Here is a 12,189-nt window from a genome sequence, read left to right on the forward strand (position 1 = left end):
GTTCTTTAAAGAGAACCGAGCATTTGGTTAACTATGCTTTAAAAAAAGATATGCAGAACCAGTTAAGCCAAGAAATAACATAATATGAAACACAGTCGGTAGGAGAGATACCAGTTATCTTCTGTTTTTCCCTTTGAGATGTTAAGTCTAAAGAGGCTGGTAATGTCTTGGCATGTCAGTGTCAAACAGCTGGTGCTGCCCTAGTTTTCTCAGCTTGTCCCAGAAACTTTAACCTTCTTTACAGCTGACAAGGTTTTGAAGGAAACCTGTCCCCACAGCTGCTTTTCTGAGGTGCACATTATTGACTTGAAGTCCTTTCCCTCTCTTTTCTATCTGACCACCAGTAGGTGCACTGTATGGATCAAAACATCTTTAAAATTCATCTAAAAGTCCACAGTTGTTATTTAGCTGTTTCAAATAAGGGCCACCATCCACTGGCTTCAGTGATTAAGAATCTGAGTCTAATTGTTCCTTTGTTAGCATATCTGCATAAAAAGCAATTTAAAATTACTTCTTTCTGACCACAGGCACAAGGGTAGTTCCTCTGCACAACATAAAGCCCTGAGCAGAAGTCAGGACTTCTCCATGTACTGTAGCTTCCAACAGTTACTGTGGAATCCTGCTTTTAGTAGCTGCTCTTAAATGTGGGCAATTATATACTGAAGCCTGCCATGCCTTTGCTGTTGGTATGGCATGAATTTGCATGTGAATATGAGATGCAACACTATGTTGTTCCTTAGCATGGATTTATGTGAGGCTTTTTCCTTATTTTAAAATTTCAAAAACGAAGACCTTTTCAGGCAAGGCCTTTAAGATGAATTTGCTGTGTAAATATACTCATGCTAAGCCAGGAGGTTTGCAGTCCATTTGAGGATGAGGTTGGAGTCTGAAGTAATAGATAAACAACTATGTGGCAGCTTTATACAGTAGTATCCAGGGCTGGATCACATGGTGAAACTGAGTCAACAAGGTCTGAATGTTGAGAGAAAAGCAAATATGGCATGGGCTGTGTAAACACATACTATGCATAGGTTTGCCTTAGAAAAGTTCCTTCATTGTGCTTGATAATGCTCAGGCCTCAGGGGGCAGAAATATTTCAAAGCTGAGGATACAGCAGATTTGGTCCACAGAGAAATATTTTTTCCAGGAATGATCAGAAATCTAAAAACTGAGACTGGGAAATGATGAAAAAAATTGGAGTTTTTAAGGGAGGAGCTAGTAGAGACCTGGTATCAGTCATCTTTGTAAGAGGTCGACTGCAAGACGGAGAATAAACTGTTCTTTGTCTGCTGGAGATAGGACAAAGTAATGTGCTTAAAATGGAGCAAGAGATAGTTGTGTAGCACATTGGGAGCACTAATGGTAGTGCCAGAAGTGACACAAATAGATTGCCCAAGGCAATGAGGTTGTTGTGGGATGTGCTATTGCTGATGTTTTTTGAGATGGATGTCTGTTAAAAATGGTTAGTTGCAGTTGCTCTTTCTGGTGGAGAGAATGGGCTGACCGCCTTCATCTTATTTTTTAAAAATAAAGATTTACAATATAAAGACATTTACACTTAGTGACAACTGCTCCTGTTGCACTCCAGCCGGCCCTGGTCAAGGTTTTGCCTTTCTCTGACAACGTTGAGCCTCTCTTGTCCTAAATAAATGTCTCTGACTCTTATATTGTCCTATCCAGCTTTAGAGTATATCTGCCTGGAGGGTAACATGCTTTTTGTATCTCTTCAGGGTACAGAAAAACCTCCATGCCTTTTTTGAATTAGTCTTGAACTGATGGAAGGCAGCTTTCATCCAAAGAAAGTGAATTTCCTATTTTTAAATTACTTAAATTATTTTGTAACTTTGTAATTAAAACAAGCCTATAAATGGGGATCTTTTCTCCTGACTAATGGCATTTAATTATGCGACATGAGGCTTCAAATTGCCAACTTTTCAGCAAGCTATAAAATGTGTATGAGAAGACAGGAGCCAGGGAGTCTACGCTTCTTACGAAAGATTGTGGTTTACAAGACACTCATCGTGCTCTGCATGAAAGTGCATAGGTTCCCTTTGGTGCCTGACTCCAAAACAGATACTAAAACTGTGCTTGAGTTAGGAGAATTTGGTATGACTCGAATTTCTTGTAATTCACTGCTATGATGTTACTCTTAAAAATTCGGCAGTAGAAGGACTACTCAGTAAGTGGTGTTTTGAAAGAATTTGCAGAAAATCGGAAGATTTTCTTGAACCACAGACACACACAGGTATAGTTGCTGAAATCTGCCTCATAATCCTGGCATGACCAAACAGGTTTTGCACAATCCTGTTCAGATAATATGTTTAGAAAGTGAGAGGCTTGGGATTTAATTAACTCCACAATAGTTTTCTCTCCTTCCAGTGGCATCAGTGCTTTCCCTTTTTTTCATTCTTTCCTTGGCTTTTGCTAACTGATAAGGGACTGTCAACAGATTTTGATGTAAAACTTGAAGTTCTGATTTTGGGCTTTTCTGCAAACCAGAAATGGCCTTTGAAGAAGTACTCACAAACAAAGAGATATAATTTACAGGTACATTGCAAATAGCAATCAGTCTTTTTATTCATGTAACTCCCAGGTCTGTCTGAGTGTTCTTCACATTTTTGATCAAGTGAGAGGTTTGTGAACAAAGTTTAAGCCTGGAGGTAACATCCCATATTTTCATTAGTAACATGGATAATTAGGACATGAAGACCCTGAAAAACACCAAAATGCATTGGGGGACTTTTGGCACAGAGATTATTATATTTTATGTGCTGGCGGGTTCTTGATTCATCTTTACCTGAACATGGATTTGTCAAACTTCACTTTTGATTTGGCCTTTAACAACTTGCACGGCATGGATATTACAGTTTAGGAATATGTAAAAAGAAGAACTGAATGTGTCTAGGGGTAATATAGCTTAAATTATGTTTTTAGCAAGGTCTTCAGGTAGCTTGAGAACATGGTGAAAATAAAATAATTGTTAATTTTTAAGGGTATTTCCTCCCTCTAGATGTAACTCTGGCCTTTATCATATAATCTCTCTCAGCTCCTGTGCTGCCTAGGCCTTTCCCTTAGTCTGGTTATTGCAAATGAAGAGAAAAAAGAGAACTGGCCCCTTGTGAACAGCTCTGGATTATTTGACATAGTGCTGATATGTTTCTTCTCACACAGTGCAGATTGGTGAGGGACAGAAGAGCATTTCAGACATTCCCAGCTGTCCCTTGAGGGAGAATTCCTTAAAAAAAAAAAGTAATAAAAAATATACAGTTGTATTGCAGGGATGAACAAGCATACTCCTAGTGGCGCAGAGGACTTCAGTGAAGAGAGGTTTCTTTCAAAATTACAGAGGCTCTTAGGCAAAGTCTGTTATTCTGACAATGATGTACATCAAGCTTTGGAAGAGCTCCTGCTGTTGGTCACTGAGAGGAGGCCCCTTGCTACATGGGAATTATGGTCTCTGGGAGGCTGCTCAAGTCTTCAGAGCTTTCAGGTCACAGGGAAACAATGCATCAGGGATTGGGTGGGCTTCAGGATAAGCTTTTCCACAGTTTTCTCTTTGAGAACAAAAACCGACGGCAGCCGATGTGTGGGTGGCACTCAGTGTGTACCCCTGATCCTGCTAAACAGTTGAGCTTCTCTTTGGAAAAAATGCAGCCCATTAATCTTCAAAAAACTCATTAAATGTAATATTCTAGACAATTTTTACCTTAAGGTCAGTATTTACAGCAACAAGTATCTTCTGGTAGAGAAATGGCTCTCATTTTTTCCTTTTTTTTCCTCCAGACATTATTACTTAACACTGGATTGAACCAGTGATCCTGGGTGATCAGATCTGGTTCTGCAGTGTCTCAGGCATCCCATAGCTTTGAATAGCAGCAATATGAAAAGTGAGCAGCAGGGAGACAAAACAGATGGGTTCTCCTGTACCCTTAAATCCCTATCTGAAGTAGGGGACATTTCCATTCATGGTATACAAGACCCTTTGTGAATGTGACATTTCATCTAAGTTGAAGAGACCTCTTCTAGGGGAATACCTTGCCATGTCTATTCTGTTCTGGCCTGATAGTCCTGAAGGAGGCCTGTGGACACTTAGATTTTACATGTCTGTGATTCTTGAGGTTGTGTTTGAAATGCCTCGCTGAAGACTTATGCATCAAAGAGTGGTTGGGACAGGGAAAAGGTTTGCTTGCCAGACAACGAAGAGAAGAGATTTGCTACATCTGGGTGCAGCACTGAAGAAGAAAAGTATATGGAACAAAAGTGACATTTGTGGAGTACCAGCTTTGGAATTTCAAAGATTTATTTTTTTTTTAATTTTAGAACTGACCAGCTTGTTGGAAGATGATGTTTATTCCTGCTTGAAGCTGCTGTTCTAAAAACAAACAGTAGAAGAATGTGGAAGAATTCAAGCCTCCGCTGCCTTTTAGCCCTAGCTATTTTATGTTTGAGAAGCTTAATATATAGCCAAGAGATAGGTGAGTCTATTGCAATGTAATTCACAAATTATTTTTTCTTTGTAGCTTCTGTACTGACACCATTTAATTACATTGCTTTCCTACTATATGTATGTTCAAAAAACTGTTGCCTCTGTGGTCCCACACCATCCTAGGGATGGAGGGGCTACCAAAGCTGGTCTCTGCTTTCCAGCACCCACTGGCATCTTGTAAACCAGTGCAGAATTTGGTGTTAAATTCTCCATAATGCAACAGTGATAGTCTGCATATGCAGTTGGTGTAAATGTCCGCATTGAGACCTTCTTGCTCTATATGTTGGCTGTCTGCGACAATTTCACACATTATCATTAATTGCCCTTCTGTCATTAATTGCCCTCCGTGTGGGACAATGGAGGAAAGCAAAAAACTCATTAAGTTTATCATCAAAGCTTGCGGTTTTGCCATTGGCCCAAAGCCTGCTTATTAGGCTAGGCTAGGAACATGTATTGTGGAAAGAAACAGCTGCCTGTGTCATTACACACAAGTACAAACCCAGAGTTTAGGTACTTCTAGAAATCTGGCAGTCTGTGGCTGTCTGTAATCAGGCACACAAATCATTCAACAATTTTAAAATACTGGCCAGACATGCATGCAATAAAAATGTAAAAAGAATGGCTATAGATGTGAACAATAGCAGTTGTTTCACAGTTGGTCAGTTTTGACCTGCAGTTTGTGACTGTATTTCTTATATGATTTCAGGTTCTCTGGGGCACCCCCAGAATTTGAAATGTGTAACACACAATTTACGTAAAATGATCTGTACTTGGGATGTCTCTTCTAAAGGAAGACATGGACAAACTGACTTTTGCTACACTACCAAGTAAGTCCCCTATATACCTGGTTGAAGACTATTGAATTATGATAAAAGCATAGTTATTCCTCAGTCACTGCCCACAGAATTTGTGACACTGTTGTTTCCCAGCATCTCCCCATCAGTTTTCCTTGGGTGGTGCTCCCTCCAGGCACTGTTAACTGAGGCAGTGGTGGGGTTTCTGGCAAAGTCTTGTTTCATGCTAACAATTCTCCTGCCAAAATCTCCTGATTGCTCTCTTCAAAGGACTGGAAGATGCTCTCATTTACTTAGACTTCTCTGTGTGTCTGCCTAGCCCTTGCTGAGAGTTTTCATGAGGGACATCTTTAAACCAGGTTCCATCCAAAAGGAAATTATAGTTGGAAGAAGCGAATCCTGATGTTATGGGCCAAAGCGGTAGAATATATGACATAAGTGTTGAGATTCACATGTGGAAAAACATGAAAAATCTCTTGGTGGCTGTCTTATAACCTTTATAAATTTTAAGCTGTCTGGAGAGCATTCTATTAGAGGAAATGTAAAAATTATTCCACAATTACAATAGCTTTTCTGAAGTGAATGCAAGTTCAAAATTTTGAGAGACATTAAAAAAACTTAAATCTTCAGTGTGTTTTTCACTAACGAGAACTACATGTGCAATTCCCCATGCTGTGGGTCTGCCAAATACTTATCATGTGCTCGGGATGACTTCAAATCCTTTTTGCATCTTGATCCTGCCCCCAATCCAGATATTTGTACCGTCGTTTTTCCTGTAAATTCTGCAGGCAGCCCAGACTTGTCCTTTGGGTCCCAGGGCTTGGCTGCACTTCTTCCACCTAGTTGTTTGATTCTCTGTGTCTAGTTATTCCTCCTGTGTTGCCAGCTATCATTTCTACACAAAAAAACCCGCATATATGTGACATTGTGGCCCAAGTTCAGGAGTGTAGAGTTCATGAGGTACTGCCCTCTAAACAAGAACAGTCATGTAGCTGCTGCTGTTTCTCCTTAGCAAAGCAGAACAGGCTTGGGTCCCTTAAGCAAAGAGGCTGAGGGCTGAGCTTAGTGCAGACCTCCCTGAGGGAAAGAGATTTTGTTTTTCAGTTGCCCAAACATCCTTTAATAATTTCTCAGTACAGAAGAGGAATAGCCTTTCTGAGCACTCAAGTCTCAGCTGGCCTTTGCTAGCCCAGAGTCTTGCGTGAATCTTAAAAGTTCAACCCAAGCTCTTGACTACAGATGATGCTCCAGTGGGAGCTCCAGGGTCCTGTTCCAGTTCACAAGTGAGTAACAGTCCCTCAGCAGGAAGTCTGGCATTGTTCTCTTTGCTTTCCTTCCTCCCATCTTTCCCCCAAGAGGAAGGTCTGGATTTTTCCAAACTTTTTGCCTTTCTAGTTGCATATCAATGATAATGAGCAAAGGGACTTGACCCATCCATTATTGTTTCCTGTATGTATCTGCAGCCTCCAGACAAAGGCCAGATGACAATGTGCCAAGCACTGCATGAACATTAGGCGCAGACTGTATTTCCATCTGGGATATTAGCAATTCTCTCCCCTGCCTTCTGCTCTTTCCCCATGAGCTGAGTAGCAAAAGGGAGCTAAAAGATTTGTTCTGAGATGGGGACACAGATGGGTAAACTTGCCCTTTGCACCCATGTGCCATCACTTTGAGAAGAAATGGAGGGAGAGGGAGTCAGAAAACATAAAGAGAGGGGGAGGTACTGTTGGGGTTGGGGGGGGGGTATTTTGCTTATTTTGAAATACTGATTCATGGTGACTGTAGGTTTCAGAAATGTGTTTTTTGGTGAAAAAGTCAGGTTTTCACTTTGAAGTTTTGTCTTAACAACTAGGTAGCTGCATTATACAAGTAGTGCACAGCCTCTCACTATGATAAAAGTGGCTTGAAAAATGAGGGAATGCCTTTTAATCTGATACTAACCAAAGCCCATGCAAGTCTTACTCCTTCACAAACTTAATATGGAGCGTTCTGTTATATTACAGAGAATTTGTGTTTTATTAGTGTCCTAGGAATAGGACTTAACTGCCTTAGCTTTCTATCAGCTGAAATACCTGCTTAATCCTCTCTGTCTTTTCAGTGACCTCCCTCCTCCAGTGTGTTTTAAAACTAAGGAGAAAAGGGTCGAGATTCCAGTCCCAGAGAGCTCCAGCATGGTGACAATAACCACAAACAGCATTTCTGGAACTGCTCTTGCTACCAAAGAATTTGAAATTCGCAAGGAAGACATCTGTAAGTATCAGGCCTTATGTATGCACATAAGGCCTTTGTACTATGATTAACAATGCTCCAGAAGTGTATATGCTTGCACTTTTCTTTGGCAGTGTTCCTGTCTGTAAAATGTTGATGTGCTGAGTCCATATGAATCTACCATATATAACAGGTTTTTTTATCTCCTTCTTCAGGGGAAAGAAAACCACTCTTATCCATAGCTCAAAGCAGAGAAATCAAGGGCAGAATGTGAGGAGGAAAACTAAGTATAACACTGTTACATCCCCCTAAACACTCTTCACCTTTTTTTTTTTTCCCCTAATTATAAATTAGGAGGGATTTGTAAACAAGTTCCTGATCTATGTACTGAGGTACCTGCATGGGTCATAAAGTGCATTTGGTCAGACTTGGCTTGGGAAAGGCAGAATAAACTTCCTAGTGCCTGTTCTTCCATTTTAAATGCTGAAAAGCTACAGAATGAAGTAGTTTATTCCTGCAATTTTACAACATTTTAAGGGAAGTTATATCATATACCACTCCTGGCAGGATCGTATTTTCTTAATATATGCCCAACTTACCCATTCTGTTCAAATGTATATGAAACTAAGCAAATACATTTATGCTTGGAAGGTAGGCTGTATCATGTTGGAGTCTTAGATAAATTAGTTTCCTCCCAGAGGAGGAAGTTGTAAGCTGAAGATGGCATTGACACCATCTGTCACACTTGCTCATAATTTAGGTGTTGGTTTTGGTTTGCCTGATTTTTCCTTTAGTGCAGTCAAAATCTAAAGTCAGTAGCGCTTCTTAACCATGGCTCAGTTTTCAGTTGAGAGCAGCTGAAGAACTTCAAGGAAACACACCTCAAAAACACGTGGGCAACACAGTGGGTTCTCCAGCATTTTGCTGATTCCAGGCAGGATGGTCTCTCAGGTTCATCAGAGTTTATCCCAAGTAGTGTGTTGACTTTGCCAAACACTTTGCAGGCTCTCAGAGCCTTGGCCAGGACCACAGTTGGATAAATTACACATCTGAGAAACAGGATTTATCCTGCACCAGGCCCAATGAGCTGCCATAACCCTCGTACTACCATAATCCTTGCCTGCTTCTCAGCCTCTTGCTTCACCACCATCCATTCATAGAAGAGATGCTTCTGTTTAACCTCCCTGCCCTCTCCCCATCACTATGTCATGCCTTTAATATTTCTTCTGGTTTAAAATCACATTCCCCATGATCCTCTTCAGAGCCTCATGTAAGGTTCTTCCGCCTGCTGCTTCTCCTCTCCTTTCTCTCTACTCTCACTTTTGTTGCAAGTCCCCACTTCCCTGCTGGTCTCCAAATCCCACTTCTTCCTTCGGGGTATTTTCCGTCATCCTCCCTAGATGTGTTCTCATGTACACTTCGGAGACTGTCGCCATGTTTCCTTTATCTCTGTGCCATTGAATGAAGGTTGTGAAAGATAGGATGTCTTCCTTACTGTGCATTATGAAGAGTCATATTCATGATCAGCTACTCATAGATCTGCATGCTGAGATGTAAAAAGAAAATGCTACCTGGTGACTCATCAGCACCTGTGCTTTCCTGGGAACTTTCATGCTCAAGTAATGACAGAGCCCATCTTGTTCTAATTACAGAGGTTGAGTTACGTGTTTGTATGGCTACTAGCCAGTTCAGAGCAGAGAGATGTGGCTGTTAAACACCTGTAGGGCTGGTGTTGCTGACTAATGACTCGAATATGGTTTTTTCCCCTTCTCTTTTTCAAGGGTTTGTTCCTCTGGCCCCACGCATTCTTAGTTTGACACCTGACTTTTCAACTTCTACATTAAAACTGAAGTGGAGTGATAATGGATCAGTCTTCCCATATGGACTGGGTGCCTTTTGGCAGATTCAGATACTCCGCAAAGAAGCAATGGAAAAAGTTACACAAGTAAGTCCTTTTCTTCCTTTATGAAAAATATATATATAGTTTTTGCCCTTGGTAATATTCTGGGAGGTCATTTGAAGAAAGCTGAGAAGAATGAAAATTGTAGAGCTTTGCAGAACCTGAGTGTAGTCATGCTTCTGGTAGGTAACTTCTTGTTAAGTTTCAAAGTTATGAGGACACTGGCTACTATACTGTCAGTACTTATTCACAGTCACAGAATTTTTAGGTTTTGTAATTTAGTACAGGGGTTTTTTTAGTTAGAACTTCCTTATGAATTTGACAGGTATTTTACACTGTTATCTCTGCTTTACTTCTCCAATAGTGTCTCCAGTCTTGGTGGTCTTTGAATGTTCAGTTTGACTTTTTTTTTTTTTTTTTTTTTTTTTTTTTTTTTTTTTTTTTTTTTTCAACCACAGTTACTCCAGGCCAATTTGTAGCTCTGTTCTATAATTTTTAGGAATGGAGGAAAGATAAAATCTGCAGCATGGGACTAATATTAGATGATTTTCATTTTGGAAAAGTTGGAACATTTCCCTGCCTGGGAGAGGTCCAGGATACAGAGATGCAGTATATACCTTTTGAAATGCTTGGCGAGCTTCCTGCTTTTTCTAAAATATCAACCCTCTGGTATTTCTGGCTGACAGTTATACCTGGCTGGTGGGCTGTTTAGCATCTTAGGCTTTTGTGCAAGTAAATTCACAACACAACTGAAATTTAGGTGGACACTTCGACCATCTATCAGGATTTTATGATTTACTTAAGTTAATTTGCCATTCTGTTGACATCTGGCAGATTATATGTCATTACTAACAGGTGTTCATAAACTCTCTCTTGGTTGTTTTTTTTGGGGACAAACTTTGTAGGTAACTTACTATTCAAAACTGACTCATGAAGACATCATTCTGTCTTGGAACTGGACATCAGATATGCCTTTGGAGTGTACATCACACTATGTGAAGATTCGCTGTTACATTAATGTAACACAGTTTGTTGGCCCCAAGGATTGGAGTGACTGGAGCCCAGTAGAAGAGGTCCCTGGTATGTTTGTTTCCTTGCCACCACATGGACTTTGATTCCTTTATCAACAGTAAGCCAAAATAGGAGGAAAAGCATTAGGCAGTGATGGGCTGCTGCTTTTGGAGGTGTTTTGATTAGAGAAATAATGCAATCATTAGTTATGAAACCTAGTAACCATTGATTTGTATGCATTGGAGGGCTCCTCAGTCACATTTTAGCTGATCAGCACGATGTATATAGCAAATTGTTGATGTGGGGTTTTTGTTTGTTTGTTTTTGTTTTCTGTTCTTCCTTCTCTCCTAGGAAAAGATACCGAGCCCAATGGGAGTGGGGTGTTTCCTCAGGACACTGTGGTGGCAGTGGGTTCAGATGTGACAATTTGTTGTGTCCATGAAGAAGGACAGCAGATAAAACGGATGACTTATGGACCAGAAATATACCCAATGATACATCTGAGCAGTCGGAGCAGTGCAATCAGAGTGCTAAATGCCAGTGCTTCAAATACCAGTGGGACAAATGTAGTGTGCATACTGTCCAAAGATGAGATGGATGGAACTGTCCTGTTTGTAGGATGTATGTATCATTATGTTTACTAACCTTAGGAAAATCAAAATCATTTTGAGACTCTTAGGGTTCTGCTAGAAAACAAATACTATTATGGCTTTTTTTCCCCCCTGGCCTTTGGTTTCTAAGGATGAACTGGGATTGTACTTGTTTGATTTCACTGTAGAAACTCCAGCCCATGGAGAAGACACCAAGGCTGAGAGGATGAGGAGGTACCCATGTAAGCCGCCTTCTCTTAGAACCTGGCCCAGTGCTTGTCTCCTTGATCTCTTTTTCTAAGGGACTTCGTCATGGTCTGGAATACTTACTCTTACTAGTTTATTGCCATATGAGGATTCACCCTCAGTCTTTATCACTTTAGGTTTACATCTGTTCTAGTTTGGTCCCTGACAAGGCAAGAGTAAGAGCAAGAATTTTAAGTGAAAACATTCGTTTACCAACCAGTCAAATGAAGACAATAAAACAGTTAGACTTGCAACAGCAACAGATGCTCATCCAGGGCAGTAGCTCCCTGGGAGCTAATTACAGCAAAGGAACACAGCTGACAGTTCTTCCTTCCTGGAAATTCTTCTAAACATTCTTTTAGTATTTTCTTTAAAAATACTGAATCACTGTGTATCTTCTCTGTGTAACCATGCCAGCCTCAGAAGTCTCTCTGAGATACAGATACCTCTTAAAACAAACTACTGAAAGTACCTGGTTCTTCTTTCCTGTAATTGGTCACTTTAGATCTTTGTGTGTTTTCCTAACAGGGGTTTTGAGAGTTATCGTCTTCCAATAGTTGCCCATTAGAATCCCATTCCTCGTTACAAACGCCTTTGAACTTAGGGTCCTTGGGATTTAAGGAAAGGACAGGAGAGACCAGACTTATTTTGAAAGTGTGTTTCCAACGCCAGCCTCTGCCTCCTGTCATTGACTTTGTGTCTTAGGTGTGTGATAGCAGATGCAAAACAGAGTCCAACCTTTTATGACTCAGCAAGATTACATTTTTACATTATTTGTGCAGTATTTGCTTTTGTGGGAGAATCTTCCAGGTAACTAAGTCTGTGGTTCATGAATGAAGGTTGTGGTAATCCTACAGGTTTTTCTCATACAGTAGTTTGTGAAGAGCTGGGATGTGGTGAAATCTGTTTCCTGCCAGTGTTGCTTCTTGTGGTACCTGCTTAGTGGGAGGGGAG

General features: G+C 40.5%; 1 protein-coding gene across 2 annotated transcripts in view; it reads left to right on the plus strand.

Annotated features, from left to right (window-relative positions):
• LIFR (LIF receptor subunit alpha) overlaps positions 1-12,189 on the plus strand; it is a 54,862-nt gene that overhangs the window by 16,876 nt on the left and 25,797 nt on the right. For both annotated transcript variants that reach the window (XM_049794324.1, XM_049794325.1), the window contains 6 exons: positions 4,321-4,475; positions 5,193-5,313; positions 7,379-7,530; positions 9,270-9,433; positions 10,294-10,468; positions 10,751-11,020. In XM_049794324.1, coding sequence (XP_049650281.1) covers positions 4,394-4,475; positions 5,193-5,313; positions 7,379-7,530; positions 9,270-9,433; positions 10,294-10,468; positions 10,751-11,020 — 964 coding nt within the window. In that variant the 5' untranslated portion in view covers positions 4,321-4,393. The remainder of the gene's footprint in view (positions 1-4,320; positions 4,476-5,192; positions 5,314-7,378; positions 7,531-9,269; positions 9,434-10,293; positions 10,469-10,750; positions 11,021-12,189) is intronic.

This window comes from Accipiter gentilis, chromosome Z, assembly GCF_929443795.1.
Source record: "Accipiter gentilis chromosome Z, bAccGen1.1, whole genome shotgun sequence".
Classification (NCBI taxonomy): Eukaryota; Metazoa; Chordata; class Aves; order Accipitriformes; family Accipitridae; genus Astur; species Astur gentilis.